We start from the raw sequence: 24,152 nt of genomic DNA, 5'->3' as shown, positions 1-24,152 counted from the left end.
ATAAAATAAGAAAAAGACCAGAGAAGATGCAATGAGACACAAGTATCACCTTATTAAATTGGAAAAATGCATTTCATACTTACCAAGAAGAACGCAATGCAAGTTCTTGAAGGGCTTGTTGCAAACATTTGTTGGCTCTATCCCATTCAATGAACCTTGGTCTAATGCAGAATAATTGGGGTAAAATATGTGTTTGAGCATGTTCTTGCTAAGATGAAGTTGTTCCAATCTGAAGAACAATAATGAGTATCGAATAAAAAGTAATTGAGATATGTGAAAATATTTACAAATATATACATGAATATGCAAGCAATCTGTGTTAGCTTTGATATGGTGCACGTTGTATGAAAAATAAAACAATACTAATGAGCAATACGCTTGCTTGAATGTACCTGCTAAGCTGAGAAAGCTTGACAATTTCTTCCCAGTTTTCTATTTCATTCCCTTCCAAACTCAAAAGCCGCAAGAAATCAAAACCTTGAACAAATGTGGAAGGAGAAGAAACTGAGGAAAAGGATGTGTCTTCAACTGAAGGCTTGAAAAAATCATAAAACACAATTCCATCAGTACACTTGATCTTAAAACATAAAATATTTAATATTCCAATTTAAGCATAACGAAGAAGTCACAGATCATGGGATAAAAATGTCTCAATGAAAGACAACAGTAGATAATTCAAACACCAAATTTGCAATAGATTTACCCAAGATTAACCATTTATTCATCCCCAGGAAAGTTGCATAAAGAAAGCAATAATAGTTCTAGTATGCAATCAAAATTAGAAACTAAGTTACTCATGGTAAATTCAAATCCTTTCATATTGAAGAACCCATATATTAGTTGGGCAATGTCTTTCAGCTCACCATCTCTTGCTTTTGCAAACAACCACATACAGATTAGTGGAAAACACGATGTACTAAGGATGTGTATTGTTGTTAGATATGGATTGAAACATCACAATCTAGGACACTTTCCCTTCTTGCTTGTGGTGGGAAGGGAAGCAGTAATTATAAGGCTTCTTTGCATTTTCTGCAATATATGATAACTTTTAAAAGCACAATGGTACCGTGAAGATTGCTACTTCCTGGAGTATCACAAGAATTCTCGCTTTTATCTCTTTTTTATCTGCCATTGTCAGGCCATCAAAATCAGATAAGGCCAAATGAAATACTAGCTAATCCTGGCCAGGTAAGTTTCAGGGTTAATGAATAATCCAATGCCTACCAATAATTATAATAATTGTAGACCTATTTCTTAACTTATTACTTGATCCAAAGCCAGTATGTCCTCATTGTTGTTATTTAATTATAATTGTTGAACATTGGTATGGCATATTTTGCCATGGTTGTCACGTTCCTTTATCCAATAATATTTCCAAAGTGAAGTTAAACCAAAATACAACTTGTGAATATCTCGGACTATTTTGGATGTTCTCAGACCCAATAGAGTCTGGTGTAGATATTAATTTTATTGTTTCAAATCCACAATCTAAGGCATGGGAATAAAGCATATTATAGTGGATTTTGGATGAAACCAAGATACAATTTTTGGCTATTGAATGTAATTTTAATTAGCACATGTTGAAGAAGCCCATTTTCAGTTCACTCCAGACCTATACATCCTCATCAACCCTAGCATCTTGGTTAACCATATTAATTTTATTTCGCTGGTGAATTTTATTTTTTATTTTTTTTGGCATATGTTGCTTCATTTTATTTTAAGTCCTTTTGTTCCTTTATTTTGTTTCCTATTATTATTTCATTCCACCCTCCATTGCCCATTGATGAGAACCCATCTGAGAGATCCTAAATGAGACATCTTGCATAAATTTGTGCATTTGGTTGTTGCATGAGCCCTTCCCTTTCATGCGTTAGTCAAATACCCAAGTTGGGAAGACCAAAATCGACTGTGTTTGTCTTGTCAATGTTTCAAAGTTTTGCAGTTGCTTATGTCGTCATGCCTTTCCTATCAACCTCAACTCCTCATCTTGAACCTTTTAAAAAGTGCCCAAGTGTAAATTTTTGAACCTTCAAGCTATCAGGATCTCCCTTACTTCTCTACCATTCATTAAGCACCTCAATCCCCAAAGTTCAAAGAGTATACTCACCTAAGTGTTAATTTTAAAAAGCATCGAACTTTCGACTTTTCCCATCTTTTCACCCTTGTTGGACTTGTACCTCTAGCACAACCATCATCAAAATTCCAACATCCCTTTTGCCTTCATTTCTCTATATTTCAAAGTTTGGAGTTTCCCCTTCTCTTCTACCACAGTTGGCACCCATCAAGCAGAATCTTTGATCCTCAATCTTCAATTTCTCTTCCACCATTTTCAACTCTTCTTAAGCCCTTCAAACTTTGTGGAGTTTTCCTTGCCTTCATGCCTTTCCAACCATCCTCAAAGCCCAAAGTTCCACCATTCATTTGCTGACATCATTCTCCTCTCCCAACATTATCCATCCCAAGGCATTTATACCCATGATGACATCATCCTCTTCCCCTATGACTTTATCATCAAGGATCAGAGTTTGGGCCAAATCGGAGTTGATTTACTTAGTTTCAGGCATACTTACTATTTTTAGTAAGTCAGCAGGACACAACGGAGGCTAGTTTTGGTGATTGGATTCGATACTTCTCGGCAAGAGCTTTCCGACAAGCTATCTCTCGCGCTATTTGGAGTCCGATTGCTAATATATTTTAATGCCTGAAGTGTTATTATAGTAACATTTAATTTAATTGTCAAATATTAAAGTGTTACTTTAATATTTATTTTATGGGGATGTGTGCAAATCAAAAGGGCACCCAAGGGAGACATAAGTGAATATTTTAATATGTTTTATATTGCACATCTTTTATCCCACATTGCTCAAGTGAGTTGGGTCGACCCTTGGAGAAAGAATTAAAGGAAGCTTTTGTGGCTACATTCAGCATGTTGAATATGAGAAGAAATTGGTGTGAGTTGGAGGTCCGTTCTTGGCATTAGGGGACGGCTATCCTCTCTTGTGACATTCTAGACGTCATTCCTTTGGGGTTTGGCCTTTGGAATCCATTGCTATCAGCTTCATTAGCAGGCAGATTGGGTGCATCTCCAGCTACAAACAGATTTGGTGTTTTGCTCATACCTTCTTCACTTCTTGTCCAATGCTTATGCCATTCTGAAGGGATGATTTTATGAAGATATTGGACTGATTGAAGACTAATTAATACTGTAGCAGCACTGTAGTGCAGCACTATTCACGTTACTGTAGCATGACACTATTCACGCCACTGCAGCGCGACACTATTCACGCCACTGCAGCGCGACACTATTCACGTTACTGTAGCACGGCACTATTCATGTTACTGTAGCAGCAAGATGGGAAGTCATTGTTGGAACATTATGTGAAAAATGCTGAAGTATTTAGTGAGTTGAAAAATCTGCTATGTATTTGATTTTATTAATTCTGAAAATAATATCATATCAGCAGTAGTTCAATCTTCATGTTGCATATTATTGTAATTTCCTTCTAGTTCATGTTATGTGATTTCAAATCTATGCAAAGACTTAAAAACAAACAAACATTTCATTTCCGAAGCCATAAGGGGTTTAAACATTAAACGGAGAAATAAGGAGTTGGATGCAAACTGTTTGAATAAATTCCTATCAGCAGTTGGTTTAGTTTTTGGGCATTCTAACGTGTCCATTACAGTGGTATCAGAGCTTGTTTTTCCTGCCATCCTGTGAGGGTTTCATGCGTCCAGCACATGAGTATTACTTGAGGAGAAACAGGTCAAACTTACAGAATTCACAAGAGATTGAAGAGGAGGGTGACCCTTTTTCAGCACCAGCCATGGGTGACAGAGATGGGGAAAGGGGAGAACCTAGCACTAGGGAGATGCTCAGTGATCTTGCTAGGGATCAGAGGGAGCTCCAGGCTACATTGCAGCAGATGGCTATAGCCATTACACAACATTTGACGAGAGCAGATCAAGGCAATCATGCCAACCAGGGTAATAATGGCAACCACGGTAATAATACCAATCAGGGTAATAATGCTAACTAGGGAGGTGGACAGGGTAATGGAGCTAATGGAGATGCATCGATTAACAGGGGAACCAGGACATATGCTAGAGCAGGTTCTTCTACTACGAGACCACTCATGCCACAGTTTCCTCCAAGACAGAATGACAAGAATAATGCCAGTCCTACACAGCAAGAGATTCAAGATATGATTATGGATGATTGGAGGGACTCTAGCCCTGAGTTACAGGCTGAGATGACATTCAAGGAATATATGGATGTTAGACTCAAGAATATGTAATGGACACCCTAGAATGCCCAAAAACTAAACCAGCCGCTAATAGGAATTTGGTCAAACAGTTTGCAGCCAACTCCTTATTTCACCATTTAATGTTTAAACCCCTTATGGCTTCGGAAATGAAATGCTTGTTTGTTTTTATGTCTTTGCATAGATTTGAAATCACATAACATGAACAAGAAGGAAACTACAATAATATGCAAACTGAAGATTGAACTACTGCTGATAAGATGCTATTTTCAGAATCAATAAAATCAAATACATGGCAGATTATCAACTCAATAATTATTCCAGCATTATTGACATAATACTCCAGTAATCATTTTCAATCTTGCTGCTACAATGACATGAATAGTACCCACGTGAATAGTGTTGCGGCAATATTAATTTGTTTTCAATAGGTCCAATATCTTCATAAAATCATCTCCTCAAAATGGCATAAGCATCGGACAAGTAGGGAAGAAGATATGAACAAACATTAAATCTGTCTGTAGCTGGAAATGCACCCAATCTGCCTGATAATGAAGCTGATAGCAATGGATTCCAAAGGCCAAACGCCAGGGGAATGACGTCTAGAATGTCACAAGAGAGGATAGACGTCCTCTAATGCCAAGAACGGATCTGCAACTCACACATACCAATTCTTCTCATATTCAACATGCTAAATGAAGCCACAAAAGCTTCCTTTTATTCTTTCTCCAAGGGAGGACCCAACTCACTTGAGCAATGTGGGATAAAAGATGTGCAATATAAAACATATTAAAATATTCACTTATGTCTCCCTTGGGTGCCCCTTTGATTTGCACACATCCCCATAAAATAAAAATTAAAGTAACACTTTAATATTTTACAATTAAATTAAATGTTACTTTAATAACACTTCAGGCATTAAAATATATTAGCAATCGGACTCCGAATAGCACGAGTGATAGCTCGTCGGAAAGCTCTCGCCGAGGAGTATCGAATCCAATCACCAAAACTAGCCTTCGTTGTGTCTTGCTGACTTACTAAAAATAGTAAGTATGCCTGAAACTAAGTAAATCAACTCCATTTTGGCCCAAACTCGAAATGACTAGGCCAAAACACTCCAGGATCCCCTTAAACCCTTCGTTAGCCCTCGGGACCATGTAGAGATAGGCTAAAGCACATACACTTGGTCAACTGCTAAAGTGGGGACTTTACAGAATATGCCCATGAGAGGAAACCAACAACAGAATTATGAGATGAGGAAGAAGTTGGGAAAGTTGTCTATTCCATACTATGATGGTACAGGAAAGACTTTAGCACAGACATGGGTCCAGAAATTAGATACTTATTTCCAGCTTAATCCCATGCTTGAGGAGGATGCGATTAAGTATGTTGCATTGCACTTGGATGGGAGTGCACACGAGGGGTGGAACCATGGTATGGTCACATTGGGCCATAACCAGATAGACACATACGCAGAGTTCACTAAGAGGTTGATTGACAGGTTTTATACTAAGGATCCAGAACTCCATTTCAAGGAGTTAGCCCAGTTGAGACAGTGGGGTCCTATCGAGAGTTACATCTCAGATTTCTAGAGTCTATCAGTGTTGGTTACAGATTTCAGAGAGGAGGTTGATTGTATTGTTTGTCGATGGATTGTCAGAGCCTCTTCGTGGTTGGGTGAAGGGACATGATCCCCTCACATTGCAGGATGCCATTCAGAAGGCGAGAGATCTTGCACCTTCCGCTTCTAGGAGTAAGTTCACTCCTAAGGATCCACACTTCAAGAAGGATAAGGATAAGAAACATCTACATAAGGATTCTCAGCCTCAGAAAAAAGAATCAAAGAGGTTAGACGATGAGACACTGAACGAGTCGAGGCGGAAAAAACTATGTTTTTAGTGTAGGGAACCGTGGGATTTATCTCACAAGTGTCCTCTGAAGGCTAAGGCCAACCAGATGGAGTACTTCTCTGCTGAGGAGTCACAGTCAGAGGATGAGGAGCAGCAATCAGAGTCTGATGGTGAGAGCAGTGCCACTGAGGAGGGTTCAGGGGATGAGAAGTCCCTAGCTAGATTGATAGGTGCTCAAAAGGCAATTACTTTTAAGGTGCGTGGCACCATACAGGGACAAAAGGTGGTTGCTTTGTTGGACACTGGGGCCACACATAATTTCATAGATTCACAATTAGTGGCTAGGAGAGGGTGGCAAACTGAAGAACATTCAGGATTCCGAGTCATGGTAGCTAGTGGTCACCAGTTACTATGCACACAGAAGATTACAAATCTTCGCATCAGATTGGGAGATGGTTATGAGCTCCAGGATGAGTTCTATGTTGTGGACATGGGTGATTATGACGTTATCTTAAGGATGACTTGGATGGCATCGTTGAGAGAGTTTACTCTCAACATGGAGAGAGTAGAGATGAGGTTCCAGCATGAGGGCAGGACCGTGGTACTCAGAGGATTATCAAATGGCAGTTGTAGGGTAGTTTCTTTGAGGAGGATGGAGAGGTTGTTCAGACATGATGATGTTGAGTGGGCAACGGAGTGCTTGATTATGCCAACATCACCAAAGCCACAGGTTAAGAGTCATCCGCCTGATATGTTGGACATCCTTGATAGACATGCCAAGGTATTTGGCAGTATTCCACATGGCATTCCTCCAGATAGGGGGATAGAGCACGTCATTGAGTTAGAAGAGGGGGCTAAGCCCATTATGATCACGCCCTATCATCATCCAAAGAAACACAAGGATGAGATAGAGAAAGCCATTAAGGAGTTGTTGGAGATGGGGCACATTAGGCCAAGCAAAAGCCCTTTTGCTTCAGCAGTTGTTTTCGTTAAGAAGAAGGATGGAACAATGCGCATGTGCATTGACTACAGGGCCTTGAACAAGAAAACCATTAAGAACAGGTACCCCATTCCAAGGATAGATGAGCTACATGGGGCATGCTTCTTCACAAAGATAGATTTGAGATCAGGGTATCATCAGATCAGTATGAGGGCAAAGGACATTGAGAAGACAGCTTTTCGGTGTCACTATGGTCATTTCGAGTTTCTGGTTATGCCATTTGGGCTAACCAATGCTCCTACTACTTTTCAGAGTTGCATGAACCGGGTGTTCAAGGGGCAATTGAGGAGATTCGTTTTGATTTTCTTTGACGATATTTTGGTCTTTAGCAAGACATGGGAGGAGCATTTGCAGCATCTTGAGGAGGTACTATCTATTTTGGAGAGAGAGTCACTGTATGCCAAGGAGTCTAAGTGTGAGTTTGGGATGACAGAGCTTTTGTACCTTGGTCATATTATCAGTGCAAAGGGAGTTCGGGTGGATCCTAAAAAGATTAGAGCTATTGTTAATTGGCCCACGCCTACGAACCTTACTCAGCTTAAGGGGTTCTTTGGCTTATGTGGTTTTTATAGGAGGTTTGTTAAGGGGTTTTCTTACTAAGAAGGGGGCCTTCATGTGGACAGGAGCAGCACAGAGGTGTTTTGAGCATTTCAAGCAGGTGATGTCTTCATGTCTAGTTCTAGCTCTACCAGACTTCACGAAGCCTTTTGAGCTTCATTGTGATGCATCGGGTGATGGGGTTGGAGCAGTATTGATGCAGGAGAAGCACCCCATCGCTTTTGAGAGTAGGAAGCTCCGAGGTGTGGAAAGGAGCTATTATATTTATGATCATGAGATGTTGGTCATCATGCATGCCTTGGCCAAATTCCGATACTACTTGGTTGGAGGGAAGTTTGTGATCAAGACGGATCACAACAGCATAAAGTATTTCATGAGCCAGCGAGACTTGAATGACAGGCAGCAGAAGTGGGTCACTAAATTGCAGGCTTATGACTTTGGCATTGAGTTTGTCAAAGGGAAGAAGAATGTAGTAGCTGATGCCTTATCCAGAAGAACTCACATTTGTGCTCTTGCAGAGATTACAGGAGATTGGAGGGATAAGATTATAGCAGAGTATGTCGGAGATACTTGGGCTTCTGGTTTGATTTCAGGTACTATACAGGATGATCGCTATGAGGTGATAGATGGATTGATCAGATTTCAGGACAGGGTTTATTTGATTCCGTCATCACAGTCAAGAGAGGCGATACTGAGGGCATTTCATGATGCACCTACAGCTGGGCATCCGGGGGTCTTCAAGACCTACAGGCAGATCCAAGAGCGGTTCTCATGGAGAGGGCTCAAGCATGATGTTCAGAGGTATGTCAGGGAGTGTGCAGTTTGTCAGCAGAATAAGGGAGAGCACACGTTTCCTACAGGTTTACTACAACCCTTGCCCATTCCGAACAGGAAATGGGAAAGCATTTCTATGGACTTCATCACTGGTTTACCACGAGTGCAGGGAAGAGATTGCATTTATGTGGTGCTAGACAGATTGACGAAGTTTGCTCACTTCTTTGCTATTCCTTCTACTTACACAACAGCCCAGGTGGCAGATTTGTTCTTCAGAGAGATTTTTAGGTTGCATGGGCTACCGAGATTTATTGTTAGTGACAGGGATAGCAAGTTCATGAGCGCCTTTTGGCAGGAGTTGTTCAGGTTGTGTGGTACAGATCTTACACCTAGTACGAGCTACCATCCTTAGACAGACGGGCAGACAAAGAGAGTAAATAAATGGGTGGAAGGTTATTTACGGAACTATGTGACTGTGTAGGAGAGAGCTTGGGTCAAGTGGTTACACATGGGGGAGTATTGTTACAATACCACATATCACATGACCATCAGGATGACTCCATTTATGGCATTGTATGGGTATGAAGCACCAAGGTTCATGGATTTGGCTTTGAGGGACAGCAAAGTGCCCAAAGCCAAGGATATGTTGCAGGATAGTCAGGATATCCTAAGAGCGCTCAAGGAGAATATACAGCAAGCTCAAAATCAGTAGAAGTTGTATGCTGACCAACATAGGGTAGAGCGCAGTTTCGAGGTGGGGGACATGGTGTATTTGAGGCTACAGCCATATAGACAGTCATCGCTCAAGAGGAGCGCAGCAAAGAAGCTGAAGCCTAGATTTTATGGTCCCTACAGGGTGATTCGCAGAGTGGGCGAAGTTGCCTATGAGCTTGAGCTTCCAAAGGGAAGTCGGGTAGACAATGTATTTCATGTGTCTAGGCTTAAAAAAGCCATTGGTCAAAGTGTAGTATCTTCTGCAGATTTACCCCCTTTGGGTGAGGAGGGGAAGCTTGTGTTAGTGCCTGACGCTATTCTGGACACCAGAGAGAGGAAACTCAGAAACAGGATAATGAAGGAGTATTTGGTCTAATGGAGAGACCTGCCGAAGGAAGATGCTACATGGGAGAATGAGCAGGTGATACAGCAGGTTGGACTGAGATTGCTTGAGGACAAGCAATTTCAAGGGGGGCGGACTGTAATGTCCCCACTTTAGCAGTTGACCAAGTGTATGTGCGTTAGCCTAGCTCTACATGGTCCCGAGGGCTAACGAAGGGTTTAAGGGGATCCTGGAGTGTTTTGGCGTAGTCATTTCCAGTTTGGGCCAAATCGGAGTTGATTTACTTAGTTTCAGGCATACTTACTATTTTTAGTAAGTCAGCAGGACACAACGGAGGCTAGTTTTGGTGATTGGATTCAATACTAGTGATTGGATTCGATACTTCTCGGCGAGAGCTTTCCGACGAGCTATCACTCGTGCTATTTGGAGTCCGATTGCTAATATATTTTAATGCCTGAAGTGTTATTAAAGTAACATTTAATTTAATTGTAAAATATTAAAGTGTTGCTTTAATATTTATTTTATGGGGATGTGTGCAAATCAAAGGGGCACCCAAGGGAGACATAAGTGAATATTTTAATATGTTTTATATTGCACATCTTTTATCCCACATTGCTCAAGTGAGTTGGGTCGGCCCTTGGAGAAAGAATAAAAGGAAGCTGTTGTGGCTTCATTTAGCATGTTGAATATGAGAAGAAATTGATGTGTGAGTTACAGGTTCGTTCTTGGCATTAGGGGACGGCTATCCTCTCTTGTGACATTCTAGACGTCATTCCTTTGAGGTTTGGCCTTTGGAATCCATTGCTATCAGCTTCATTAGCAAGCAGATTGGGTGCATCTCCAGCTACAGGCAGATTTGGTGTTTTGCTCGTACCTTCTTCACTTCTTGTCCAATGCTTATGCCATTCTGAAGGGATGATTTTATGAAGATATTGGACTGATTGAAGACTAATTAATACTGTAGCGCAGCACTATTCACGCCACTGTAGCGCGACACTATTCACGCCACTATAGCGCGACACTATTCACGCCACTGTAGCATGGCACTATTCATGTTACTGTAGCAGCAAGATGGGAAGTCATTGTTGGAACATTATGTCAAAAATGCTGAAGTATTTAGTGAGTTGAAAAATCTACTATGTATTTGATTTTATTAATTCTGGAAATAATATCATATCAGCAGTAGTTCAATCTTCATGTTGCATATTATTGTAATTTCCTTCTAGTTCATGTTATGTGATTTCAAATCTATGCAAAGACTTAAAAACAAACAAACATTTCATTTCTGAAGCCATAAGGGGTTTAAACATTAAACGGAGAAATAAGGAGTTGGATGCAAACTGTTTGACTAAATTCCTATCAGCAGTTGGTTTAGTTTTTGGGCATTCTAGGGTGTCCATTACAGGCATTAGCAAATAAATTAAGATCTAGGCCATTAATATAAGAGTCTTTCATGTACTATGAATGTATATGAAATTAAGTAGGACTGTCATACATATTACAGTCTTCTTAATATTACTATTAAATTCTGCATAATAACATTATCAGGTTTCATATATTAAGCATACATATTAAACACATCCCCATGCATACCACCGAGAACAAGGATGTTACTACCTGTAAGTTAATAACAGTTTTGATCCGATCTGATCAATGGTCATATCACTGGAGGCTTTTGATTCCTTTCCCTTATATCTCTCAATGTGAGGGAGAGGTCACACCTCTTCATCATGTATGCCCTTTGGCAAGAGACACACCATTTCACCACTAGCACCCTTTGAAAGAGTGCAACTCTTCATTATTTCTGCCCTTTGAAAGGTACACAACCTTTCACAATCAGATCTTCACTTCTTACTTAAATGAGATCTGCACTTATGATTCGCAAAATTATCCCCCCTTCAAATGAGTTCTCTTCTCCCTTTTATACCTCATATTTGGGGGAGACACAACTTATCATTTCATGCCCATTTGTGATATCCCCACCGCACCACATGATGTAAGGCCTTTTTTCTTAAATAAAAGACAAAATCAATTATTCAATAAGGTATTAATGTTAAACACGATTGAGGAAACAATATTAACAAATCATTAGAAGAGAATTGATTGTTAACATTGATATTCAATTAATTTAATATAATTAATAGGTTTAAAGTATACTGATATTTAATAATAATCAAGGTGATTATTAAATATACTAAATAGGATTAATTCATTTAATAAATTAAGTAATTATTAAATATATTAAATAGGATTAATTCATTTAATAAATTAAGTGATTATTAATATTAAATAGGATTAATTCACTTAATAAATAAAATGATTATCAAAATATTAAAAAGGGAGATCATGCATTTTAAATAAAGTGTTTATTTTATTAAGAGCCACCACCCCCCCCCCCCCCCCCGCGGGAAGCGGTGGGATAGGAAGCACAGCCCAGGCTGCGTCTACCGCCACACCCCTTCCTTCGGAAGGGAAATGGTGTGACGGTAGCCGCAGCTTAGGCTGCGAGCCGTCACCACCTTCCCCATGGGAGGGTGCCCGTGGAGGGACATGTCTACTCCTCTCCACGGGTATTTAACCCAGTAAATGCAGAGGTCCAAGAAAGAAAGGAAGGAGGGCACAGAGGTAAGAACGGAGCAGAACTTTTGCGGGTGATAAGAGGTAAGACATTGTTATTAATTTTATAATAAATATAATTAATGAATAGGTCAATGCTCACTAGGATATACGTATATAATGGAACATAGGTAATTGATAGGTAGATGCTGTTCATTTTATATATATTAATGAATACAAGGAATTAATGTATTAATCCACACCCTAAGGTATGAATATGTAAAGATAGATGTGGTAAATGAAAATTAACAAGAATGTGATACATAGGTTAATGATGGTAAGGTATATTGAATATATATATAAGGAACACATTAGGAATATATGTGTGAAGTGCAAAATGAAGTAGTATTAAATTATCAATGTATTATAAGGGAAATCACATATTGGAGGCTATAGGGAGGAAACTCTCATAGTCTAAGGGAGGGATTGTGATAATCCCTAGGACAGTACATGTACTGAAAATTGATATGCATATGTATGGCTTGGTTGATTAAACTCAACCAAGAAGAGATGGATCTGGCTGGTCCCCTTTGAGGACTTGGATGATGAAGGCATCACCCAAGGCAAGGAATAGACAAGGGTCTTCCTTGAAGAGCTGGGTGTAAGAGGTTACACCCAAGACAGGAATCGAACTCAACTTCGATTTCCTGAAGGGCTTGGAACAAAGGGGTTCCAAGAAGGTGAGCTTCCTAACCGCCTAAGGACATACTTTTGTATGGCATTCGTATCCTTTTTATTAGATGAAAATTATGATCGTGCTAATTAATTGCAAAGTTAAAGATGAATTATATATATATATATATTTTGTATTCTAACAATCTGTTTTGCAGGCCAGAAATCTCTAACTATCAGGGACATTACACCATTGACCATTAATTAACTTTAATCAAAAGTTCGATTATATTTCATGCATTTTAATTTTATTATTATTATTTTTTAGTAAATTATATATCAAAGTGGGGACATTGCAGTCCGCCCCACCTAAGATTGCTTGTCCTCAAGCAATGATCATGGAGTGTTTAAAACGTTCTCCATCACCTTATACTTCCCTTGAAATACCTTTTATATAATCTTCAGTTTACTTCAGATTTCCTTGTATCCTTTATCTTCTTTAATGTTTGCAAATTAATTACATTTAATATACTTTTGATCAATCTTCTTTTATATCTGTATTACTCTACTTCAATAAGGCTGCAGTCTTTTGCTTATTGGAGGCTTTTGGTATATAAGCCTTTTATCCTTTATGTAATTTCCCCAAAATTAATTAAATAAATAAATATATTTTATTTATTTATTTATCCCAATTTCCACTATTAATAAAAGGGATAAATATTAAATAAAATTAAAGAATAAATATTAAATAAATTAATGAATAATTTGAATAAATTATTTATTATTTGTTGAATAAATGGGAGGTGATCAAGTTTATTGTCCATTCTTGGCATATTATTAGATTAATAATTACTTTATATTAAGTTAACAATAAAACAAGTGAATGGTAAAATGTTACTAACAACCACTATATTCCAAATTATTATTAATATCACAAGAATGTTTAATCATAGAGACTGCACTATTATAACAAACTCTGGAAACTTCAAAAACTTAGTAAGACCTCAAAATGACTAAAATAAACGTGTTTGTATTCCAGTAGGATAAAAGAAAAAGAAAAAAACATTTTATCACTACGAAATTTTCAAGTTGGAAACTTCAAAGAATATATCATCCAAATAAAAAACTAATCAATTGACAAAAGAGAAATCATTTCTCATAGCTTATTAAGAATATGTCCATGAATTATGCATTTTCAAAGATTCAAGGTACAAAACCAAGTCACATTCAAAAGCTTTACTATTAAACCAAACCTTCAAATTAAGTCAAAGTACTAACCCATATAAAGTAGAAGTAAAAGATAGACATAAAACACATTTTAGGATAGATATGCATAATATCAAAACAAGCATACAAAAACACGATGACCAAGATTTTGATGTCAAAAAGATTGGACATCTTGGTGTAAAACTAGATTACATATAAACATCAAGCTGATGTTTTTATGCAGGCAAGGGTTTTTGTACTACAACTCGACCGAATGATAAAATGTTATGAAGACAAAAGATGATCTACACATAACATTAACTCTTCACTTCTAGTAATGAGATTATGTTAAAAAATGAAACTATAGCATTGTCATATTCATCAAGCAAAGCAATGATATGATAGAGCAACTAAAATAGCATTAAATTCATCCCATTTAGTCAAGCATATGAATTATTTCTTTCTAGAGAACTAATTTACAAGGCTATCATTGTAGAAAAAAATAGACCATCAAATGATGTCTGGACCAAATAACCAAGCAATCTTCATAGTAACAATTTCGTTGTGTAGAAAATCAAGATAAAAAGTTGGCACAAAATTAAACCATGAAAAAGTAGATATATAATACGAAGTAGACACGATGAGCTAAAATATAAACTCAGAATATAGACCATTCATCTTCCATAATAGTAAAATACTCTTTTTTGGATGGAAGCCTCACCAAAATAACATAGATTTAACTCTTTTTATCTTGTGATATTGCTATCATGATTCAACTGTGTAGTTTTCGAGTCAAACTCATTGACCCATGTTTCATGAGTAGTGGTTCACAAGAACCCATCTCTCATGAGAATGAATGGTTCAATTAGCATTCATTGCATCTAGGTAATGCTCACAGAGGTGAAGCATTGGTCCTCCCTGGGAGGTCACCCATCCCAGTACTACTCCAACTTGAGCGTGCTTAACCACAGAGTTTCCTCCAAGGTTAAACCCACTCAGCTTGCAACCCAATTTGCAAAACCTTCAGCAAGTGTTGTGCCTTGTGAACCATTCTTTTTATCTTGTTAATTTAAATTGAAAGATCCTTGTGATGTGCACATTAAAAATTTATTTAACATTTGATGTAGATAAGAAGTAGACATAAAATTAAACCATTTGTGATAGCATATTGACTGTATTGACAAAAATCCTAGCATCTAAATAAAGACAAAATTAAACCATGATAAAGTAGATACAAAATATGAAGTATGAAAAATGAGTGAAGATATAACCTCAAAATATAGATCTAGTTGTACCTTCTAACCATGATAAACTAGTTGTCTTCTATCCATGTGCCAAAGAGCTTCGGTTTGTAGTTGTACCCTAAAAAATATCACACAATTGCACTATTCATAAAACACCATTTCGCATGTTTCGAGGGTTTCACAAATTAAATTGGTGGGAGATTGATTAAGGTTTTAGATGCAATTTAAATGCAAAAAAATTGTTCGAAAATTGTAGTCAACAATTTTTTTTAAAAAGGAGATTTTTGGAGTGAAAAATCACTTGCAAGAAGATTCGCAAAAAAATCAGGTATAATCGGGATTTTTTGGAGATTTTTGCTTCTCAGTTGTAAACTAGTGTATTCTTCAGTCCCATTGACCTATATTAGGTCAATTGTGGACATTAACATAATTATTCTTATTCTTGTTGTTCTACAAACCTTTAACCATATTAACCTTCAGCTCTGACCATATATTTTACTTCATTCTGAATTATTGTATAAAATGCTCATTCCATGATTACAGGCTGAAATTTGAGATGATACTATATAGCACATCTGGCCTTGAATGATGCCAATATATCTGTTGCTCCACGTACAATTGATAGATTTTTATTACCAGTTATTTTGGTCATTCATATCAATCTATGCAATTAGCATGCCTATATTTGATAAGCTGACAAGAAATTAATCAATGTTCTTGGATGGCAGCTCCAACATGTTCTTATATGGTTGGATTTTGAAAATTGTCAACTGTATTTGAAGAAGTATGGAAAAAGCTGTTGGTTAGTCTTGAACTTTGGAAAATTGAGGAAGAAGAGCATAATTTCTTCTATTTCTGATCTTCGGTATTTGCCTTTATCTTGGGAATCATTTGTTTTGCCTCACCTTCCTCCATTTGACTCAATGATTTCCTAAACGAAAGGAGTCATAATGAAAATGTGTTAAAAGCTTCAAATCTTGTGATTAAGTTACTGCATAAAAGCTTCAAAATATTGTGGTAGACATCCCTTTGTTGATGATGTTGTGGTAGAGATTGTAATCAAAATATTACATTATTATTAGGTGTATCCTCTGTATTTGTGGACTATGACCGTTAGCAAGTAAAGATTGAGAAATGAGAGCAATGTATGTCATGGATGAATTAGATGAATTGTAAACCCCTGATTAATGGATAGCTTGGAGCGGATAAAGTACATCAGCTTGTCATGGAAGCTGTTGAGTAGTTTGTATGTTTGGGTGGAGTATAGGAGCAACTAATGTAGATGAGTTCCCCATCGACCTACTATCTAACTTGAGAATGATTTCTGAATTGCAAGGAGTCTCATTAAGACAATCCTCTCTGTCAATGAGGTTCTCTAAGTATAAGCCCACATTGTAATTAAGTTTCTGCATAAAAGCTTCATTAATTGTCTGAAGGCTGCTGCCAATGGTATGGACAGAACACTTGGAAACAAAAGGTGCTTGGTCTGGAGCCACATGCCCTGTATTTGGGAGTTAAGACCATTAGCAAGTAGAGAAACATTTGGCAGAGACGAATTAGATGGACTATAAGCCCCTTATCGATGCACAGCCTGCAGCCAATAGGTACATAAGCCTATTGGAAACGTGTAGAGCATTTGTACGTGCTTGGAAGAGGAATAAAGACAGTTTCAATAAATATCAATCTAGTAATGATTCTTAGCAAAACTATCTCATCAAGAAAACCTTATCTAGTATCTCTAAATGCATCTCAACCCTCTTTATATTGTGTGTCAACAATCTTCAACATCGCTAAACAAAGAAATCCAACTTGAATTTATTGCTATCATCCATACAATGTCTCACCAACACAGAAAGAAACTTTAATTTCTAGATTTTCATTTTGTATAACCCAATCTCTAAGTACGAGGGTGTTTGGATCACTTTCCAACCTTGAGCCAAGTTTCATGTTTTCTCACATTGTCATAACTTTCCTTCATCCTCCACTTCCCCATTTTTCTAATCCTCTGCCTTCTACAACCCAATGTTCAACTTTTGGGGCTGACATGAAGCAAGAAATATAGCTCACGGCATAACTGATGTCAGGTCTAGTGGCAGCAAGATAGATGAGGCTGCCCACTAGTTGCCTGAATGAAGACTCGTCCTCTACAGGTGAATCTGATTTAGCTGATAATTTCAGCCCATTCTCCATAGGTGTAGACGCAAGTTTGCAATCTTGCATTCGAAACTTATCCAGTAGGCTCTTGGCATACTTTGACTGAGAAATGAATATATGGCTATCAGTTTGCCAAACCTCTACACCGAGACAATAATGGAGAAGTCCCAAATCTGTCATATCAAAATGCTGCCACAAATTTTGTTTGACCTGCATGATCAAATGTGTTGCATTGTCAATAATGATAAGATCATCAACATGGACTACTAGAAATAGAATATCATCACTAGCATGTTTGACATACAAATTGGGATCTGAAGGACTCCTCTGAAAGCCTTGATCAATCAAGTACTTATCAATTTTGATGTACCATGCACGAGGAGCCTGTTTGAGGCCATAGAGTGCTTTGACTAGTCTAGATACCTGGTGTTCCTTACTAGCAACCTTGAAACCTGGAGGCTGCATCATGTAGACTTCTTCTTGCAAATCACCATTGACAAAGGCACTCTTGACGTCCATTTGATGGACTTTCCATCCAAACTGAGCTGAGAGAGCAAGGACAAGCCGAATGGTACTCATCTTGGCTATGGGAGCAAATGTCTCCTCATAGTCGATGCCCTCCTTCTGTGAAAACCCTTTTGCTACTAACCGAGCCTTGTACTTATCAAGGGTTCCATCAGCCTTATACTTGACTTTAAACACCCATTTGCAGCCAATGGGCTTCTTCCCTGGAGGAAAATCTGACAATACCCAAGTGTTGTTTTTCAGAAGACTATGTTGCTCAGCTGCCATAGCCTTTTCCCACTCAGGTACACCTTTAGCGTTTGTATATGTTTGAGGCTCATATATACTATGAATGTTGGCCATAAGAGCAAAATTAATTGTGTTTTGTGTGCTCTTACCACTAACTGATCTACCCTCAATGAGCTCATCATCATGAAGATCACCAATGGTCTTGGCCCACCACTTAGGTCGGAAAGTAGAAGTACCAACATCTGCTGCAGGATGAAGAAGATTACCTGGAATATTTGGAACAAGCTCCTCTGCATGTGGATCCAGAAAGTCCTGAGGAAAGTTAGGTGGTGCAATGTCATGCCTGGGAGACCCCACAACTGTAGAGTCAACTGAATCCCTCCCATCAAGTGGAGCTAAGGGAAGGCGAACACCCATACTTGCAGCCTTTGGAGGTTGATCCTCAATGCTCAAATCAAGAGAGGAAGGCTGAAAAGGCCCTCTTTCTTCGTCAAATACTACATCTCGATTGAATATAAGGCGATTGGTGTCTATATCAATCAGCCGATATGCCTTGTGGTTGTCACTGTAGCCGGTGAACATCAATTTCTGACTCTTTGGATCCAGTTTGGTGCGCTTGGCATCTGGAATCCAAACATAAGTTGTAGAGCCAAAAACTTTCAAATGACTGATTTTGGGCTTCCTGCCAGACCAAGCTTCCTTTGGAGTCATCTTCTTAACGACCTTTGTGGGAGACCGGTTCAGAAGGTAGATTGGAGTGAAGACCGCTTCCACCCAAAAGTGTTTTGAAACATTTCTTCGCTCCAACATAGACCGAGCCATCTTAGTGACTATACGGTTCCTGTGCTCAATAACACCATTTTGCTGTGGGGTGTAAGCTGTGGTAAGTTGATGCTTAATGCCATGTGATGCACAGAAGTTGGTGAACTCTATAGAACAAAATTCCCCTCCATTGTCGGACCAAAGAGTAACTATCTGATAGCTAGACTCTTTTTCCACTAAGGCCTTAAACTTCTGAAACATGGTGAACACCTAAAATTTTTGCTTAAGAAAATAAACCCACATGCGTCTGCTAAAATCATCAACAAATAATAGAAATACCTACATCCAGTGACTAATGGAGTGTTCATGGGACCACAAATATCCGCATGTACGAGCTCCAAGACCTTGGATGCTCTCCAAGCGAGAGTCTCCATCTGAAAACGGAGTCTTATGCTGCTTTCCAGCTTGACATGCTCCACAAACTCCATGATTCTGAGTTTGAATCTCAAGTAATCCTACGACTAGATGCTCTCGAGCCAACTGAGAGAGATAGTGGACATTCAGGTGTCCATATTGCTGAAGCCAAAGAGTGCTGATGGAAGTACTCCTAGCTGCCATAGCGAGCTCCTGAGAACTAGTAGAATCAACAAGTCTATAAAGATCTTGATCATCAATGCCAACTGCAACTGTAGTGCGAGTCTCCTTGTCAACAATGTTACACTTGTACAACCCAAAGACGACATCCAGCTGTGGAGAATATTGCATAATCTAACTGACTGACAATAGATTAAGCTTCATACCAGGTACAGAGTATACATTGAGGAATATCAAATCCCTCCTACCAGATGAAATTTGTACGTTGCCCTTGCCGACAACAATATACTCTTTGCATCCACCAAAGATCACTGAATCAGTGAAAGACATGCACTTTGTAAACCAATCCCAACAATTTGTGAAATGCCGAGAGGCTCCAAAGTCAATGTACCAGGCTGATGATTGAACATCATCAGATGAGGTTTGGGCCATGAATGCATAGAAGGTAGATTCCTTCTGATCAGGATGTGTGGCAAAATTGGCTTTCTACTTGGACCCTCCCTGTATGGATTGCTGGGATGCTATCAATTTCCTGCAATCTTTCACCAAATGGCCAAATATATGACAGTAGGAACACTGTAAGCTCTTCTTCTTGGAAGACTGTTGAGGTTGACTTTGACCTTGTCCTTTCTGCTGGAAGGACAGAGCTTTACCCTTGTACTTATGCGATGCTGAGGCTATGAAAGTCTGTTCAGTGGACGATCTACTGTGGCTTCCAAACTGCTGCTTCCATCTATCCTGATGTAGAAGCTTGTTGCAGAGATCAGGAATCTTCAGACCAACACTAGCAGAGGAGATATTCAGTGAATCAATGAAATGCTCATAGGATCTGGGAAGGCTTTTCAGCGTGATCACTACAATATCCTCTTCCACCATGGTTCGGCCTATAGCTTCCAACTGGTCACGGATGTCCTTGATCTTTGTAAGATGTGGCTGGATAGATGACTTCTCATCCATCATGATAGAAAACAGCATATTCTTCAGGAAGAAATCTTGGCTCTTGTCGGACGTTTCATGAAGATCCTTCAAGAGATCCCAGATCTCTTTTGTTGTTTTAGCTGAAGGCACCTAAGGGAGCTGATCATCTGTGACTGAGAGTTTGATAAGCATGACAGCCTCTCAATTCTTCACATCATGTTTATCTTGATCATCACCTGTTGTTGTAGGACAAGATTCCTTGCCCAAAACAAGCCGATCAAGGCGACAATACTCAAAGATGGTAAGCATGTTGTTTCCAGGTGTTCTAGTTGCGGCCGTTGAACTTTTGACTATGTTCCAACATGATGTTGGTTAGTGATGCCATCACGGAAATCGAGCTTGATCGAGGTCAACTGAGTGAAAGCAAGAGACAAAAGAATTTGATTTAAAAAATCAGAATAAAAGCAACTGCTGAAAAAACTGAAAAACCTGGAGGGGAATGCTAGCACGAATTCCAAGGCATGAATTTCGAGATTTGGGAGATACCCAGAAATTAAAATTTTCTACAAACTCATAACCTGAAAGCTTTCCCTAGGTTCGCGCAAAGCCGCGACCAAGAAAATCGCGGAAAGCAGAAAAAACGCTAGTTGATGAAAACCCTAGCCGACGCCCAAGTCTGAGCCGAAAAAAAAACGCAGAAGAGAACCAGGAAAAGAATTCCTGTCGTCGCCCAGACCAAAAAAAAACTGAGTCGTCGCCTACATCAAAAGAAAATCGCAGAAAAAACGCGTTATAGTAGAATCGCGTTCAAAGAAAACATGGCCAACAACACTCCTACCGCCCAGCCAACCAAAAAAATGCAAAAATCGAGGCAACCCAAAATAATGAAAGATGAGGTCATGGCGCCAAAACGCAAGCAAAACACAGTAAAAATCATGAAATTCCGCAGTCGCAGAGAGAAACGTGCGAAAATCGCGAATCATCAGGTCACGAAAATCCAAAAACGCCCACCAAATTTGCAAAAAAAAGATCGTGATTTTGTCACAGGGCAAAATCATGACCTCCAACAAACCCTAAATCCTGCAAAACTTTGAAAAAACCCTTGGGGTACCAAGAAAAATTTTGCCCAAAACAAAAGTTTCTTTTTTAAAAAAAAAGCTTCGAAAATTTTTATTAAAAAGCTTTCCAATTTTTTTTTAATTTGCATGCTCTGATACAATGAAAAATAATTAAATGAATGATTCAATAATCGGATAATTACATTGAACGATACACACACGTATATAAAGAGGTTACAAGACGATGGTCTATAATTAGAACATAACGTTAAAGTAAAAGACTATAGAGCTAAACACTAAATTAAGCGTAGAAGCTAAATTAAGCTTAAAAGCTAATTACATAAAAAAAGTAAATGACCATTAACCAAGGAACTAAAAATAGGTGACTAACATAGAATTAAATATTCTAATAATACTTACTATTTATAGTAAGTTACCAATGTTAGAGATGGACCCCTACTATTTTTAGTAAGGGGGTATGGTCATATGTAGTTCCCTCATGTCAGCTCCCAGTTCAAACGGCATGCAAAAAAGTTGAGTAATAAAGGAGATATTAATGTTTATTTGACTAAAATAAACATTAATGGTTGTAAAATAAACATTAATGGTTATGAGCTTATATTATAAAATAATATAATTTTATATTATGACTTAAGTAACTAATATTGAAGGTCAATTCATCATCGAAAAGCAGGCCATTTGAGCAATTAATTATAGAGACCAAACTTAATGAATTATTAAAAGATTTCCTAACTTTGAAATGAAATAACATTTTAAATGTTATTTAAAATGCTTTTTGGGGAAATCGTACTTCTTGATGGAATATGTCTTCGCTGGATAAATCGAACTTCGTTATGTTTTGGTGTTTTTACTTGTCATTTCTCTGGAGCATTGGAGTATGTGCAAAACCAAGGGATTCTGCAGTCTTCTGAGCTTATCGGCATTGGAGAGTGTTGCTTCTCCTCTGCAACAACAGCCAGAGGGTGTGAAATATTCACCTGATATTGCTTAACAGATTGGCTTCACACAGAGATCAACACTGAGTTGATTTGGGTATATTATTGCAGTATACTTATCACATTTGTGGGCAGATTGTTGAAGGGTTTATGCGCAGTGATTGGAGAGTGGGTGGCATTGAATTCAAGGCTGTACGGCCTGTGTTTTGTAACCCCAGCAGCAGCCGTACCTCATCTTCCAAGAAAGGGTACGATTTTGGCAGAGGAGCCTGTTGTCATTTTATGACACCCTCGGTCCATCAGTGAGAACCGATCAGAGATATGTTCCATGGACCAGCGTTGCCCAGTTGATCAAGGAGAAAAGCAGTGAAATCATGGTTGGAAGTGTTGCCTTGTCGGAAGTTCCTTGGTCCTCTCTTTCTCTTCTCCGGAACTTCGGAACCCCGAGGTTCCGAGTTTCTTTGCCTTAGCCTCTTGCTCTTCTATCCCGGAACTCCGAAACCCCCAGGTTCCAAAGTTCCTTAGTCTTCAACCCCGGAACTCCAGAACCCCCAGGTTCCGAAGTTCCTTGTCCAACTATGGAGACCCCGGTCCCCGAAGTTCCCCAACTACGAAGACCCCGGTCCCCGAAGTTCCCCAACTACAAAGACCCCGGTCTCCGAAGTTTCCGAAGTTCCTTAGTCTTCTACCCCGGAACTCCACAACCCCCAGATTCCGAAGTTCCTTGCCCAACTACGAAGACCCCGATCCCCGAAGTTCCCCAACTACGGAGACCTCGGTCTCCGAAGTTTCCCAAGTTCCTTAGTCTTCTACCCCGGAACTTCTTGTGACGTATTCACACATCGCCCCATTGCAAATGGGGACCCCTACTTTTTTCGCTTTGTGGGGTTTTGCTTTCTAGGTTTTAGAGTTTTGTCTCTTAGCCTTTGCTTTTCGAGTGTCGCCAGGGTATCACTAGGATGGCAGGCTCTGCTTGAGCCGAGGTGAGTCTTTGGGGACCCAGAATTAGGGTTTCTTTGAAAGTCTTCCTTAGGGCCTGGTTTTGCTCTTGTTGCTAATTGTGTCTTGCTTGGTGAGTGAGTATCATTCTTGAAGGTTCAAGCTAGGTCAAGTTGGTGAGTGATGAAGTCTGGAATGTCATCCTGATCTTCAAATGCCCTGAAATTTGGCTAAGTCTGGAATGTCCCGATCCTGAAATTTGGCTAAGTCTGGAATGTCCTAATCCTGAAATTTGACTGTCTGGAAAACTGAAGAATCCTCCAAAAAGTAGAGTTTGCAATATAACTCCTGGAGGTCCGAAACCACTCTCAAACATCCTGACAGTATATATGGAATATAACTTAAAGTATAAGACTCACTTATACTTAAATGTTATATTCCATAAAATGATCCTGACGGAGAGACCAAAATGTCGAATTTCGCTCCTGACCCTTCCAAAGGGTCCAAAGCGAATTTCGCTCCTGACCCTTCCAAAGGGTCTAGAGCTAAATTCTCCATAAGACATTCTACTTTGACCAAAACCTAGAACAAACGCATTCCTAGGCTTGAATGAAGGTAAAAACGCTTGTTTGAATGAGGAAATGCGAAAATGAAGTCAGGATTTGAGCCCAAGGATGATTTTCGCTCCTGACCCTTCTAAAGGGTCCAGAGCGAAATTCATTTTTCTCCACTTTGCTCTTTGACATGACCAAGTTTGTTCACTTCTCGGGCATGACGGGAAGGTTTTGATGCACATTTGTCTTTGAGAGGAGATTTGAGGTGACAAAATGATGGGA

At 39.0% G+C, this 24,152-nt stretch overlaps 1 protein-coding gene across 1 annotated transcript in view; it reads right to left on the bottom strand.

The window, feature by feature from the left end:
* The window catches only part of LOC131068002 (tubulin-folding cofactor E), a 215,867-nt gene that overhangs the window by 66,107 nt on the left and 125,608 nt on the right, over window positions 1-24,152 (bottom strand). The window contains exons 6-7 of the mRNA XM_058003191.2: window positions 393-535; window positions 84-229 (exon numbers count right to left, since the gene is read on the bottom strand). Of these exons, the coding sequence (XP_057859174.1) occupies window positions 84-229; window positions 393-535 (289 nt within the window). The remainder of the gene's footprint in view (window positions 1-83; window positions 230-392; window positions 536-24,152) is intronic.

This window comes from Cryptomeria japonica, chromosome 6, assembly GCF_030272615.1.
Source record: "Cryptomeria japonica chromosome 6, Sugi_1.0, whole genome shotgun sequence".
NCBI classification, from domain to species: domain Eukaryota; kingdom Viridiplantae; phylum Streptophyta; class Pinopsida; order Cupressales; family Cupressaceae; genus Cryptomeria; species Cryptomeria japonica.
This window is presented reverse-complemented; position numbering and strand designations above follow the sequence as displayed.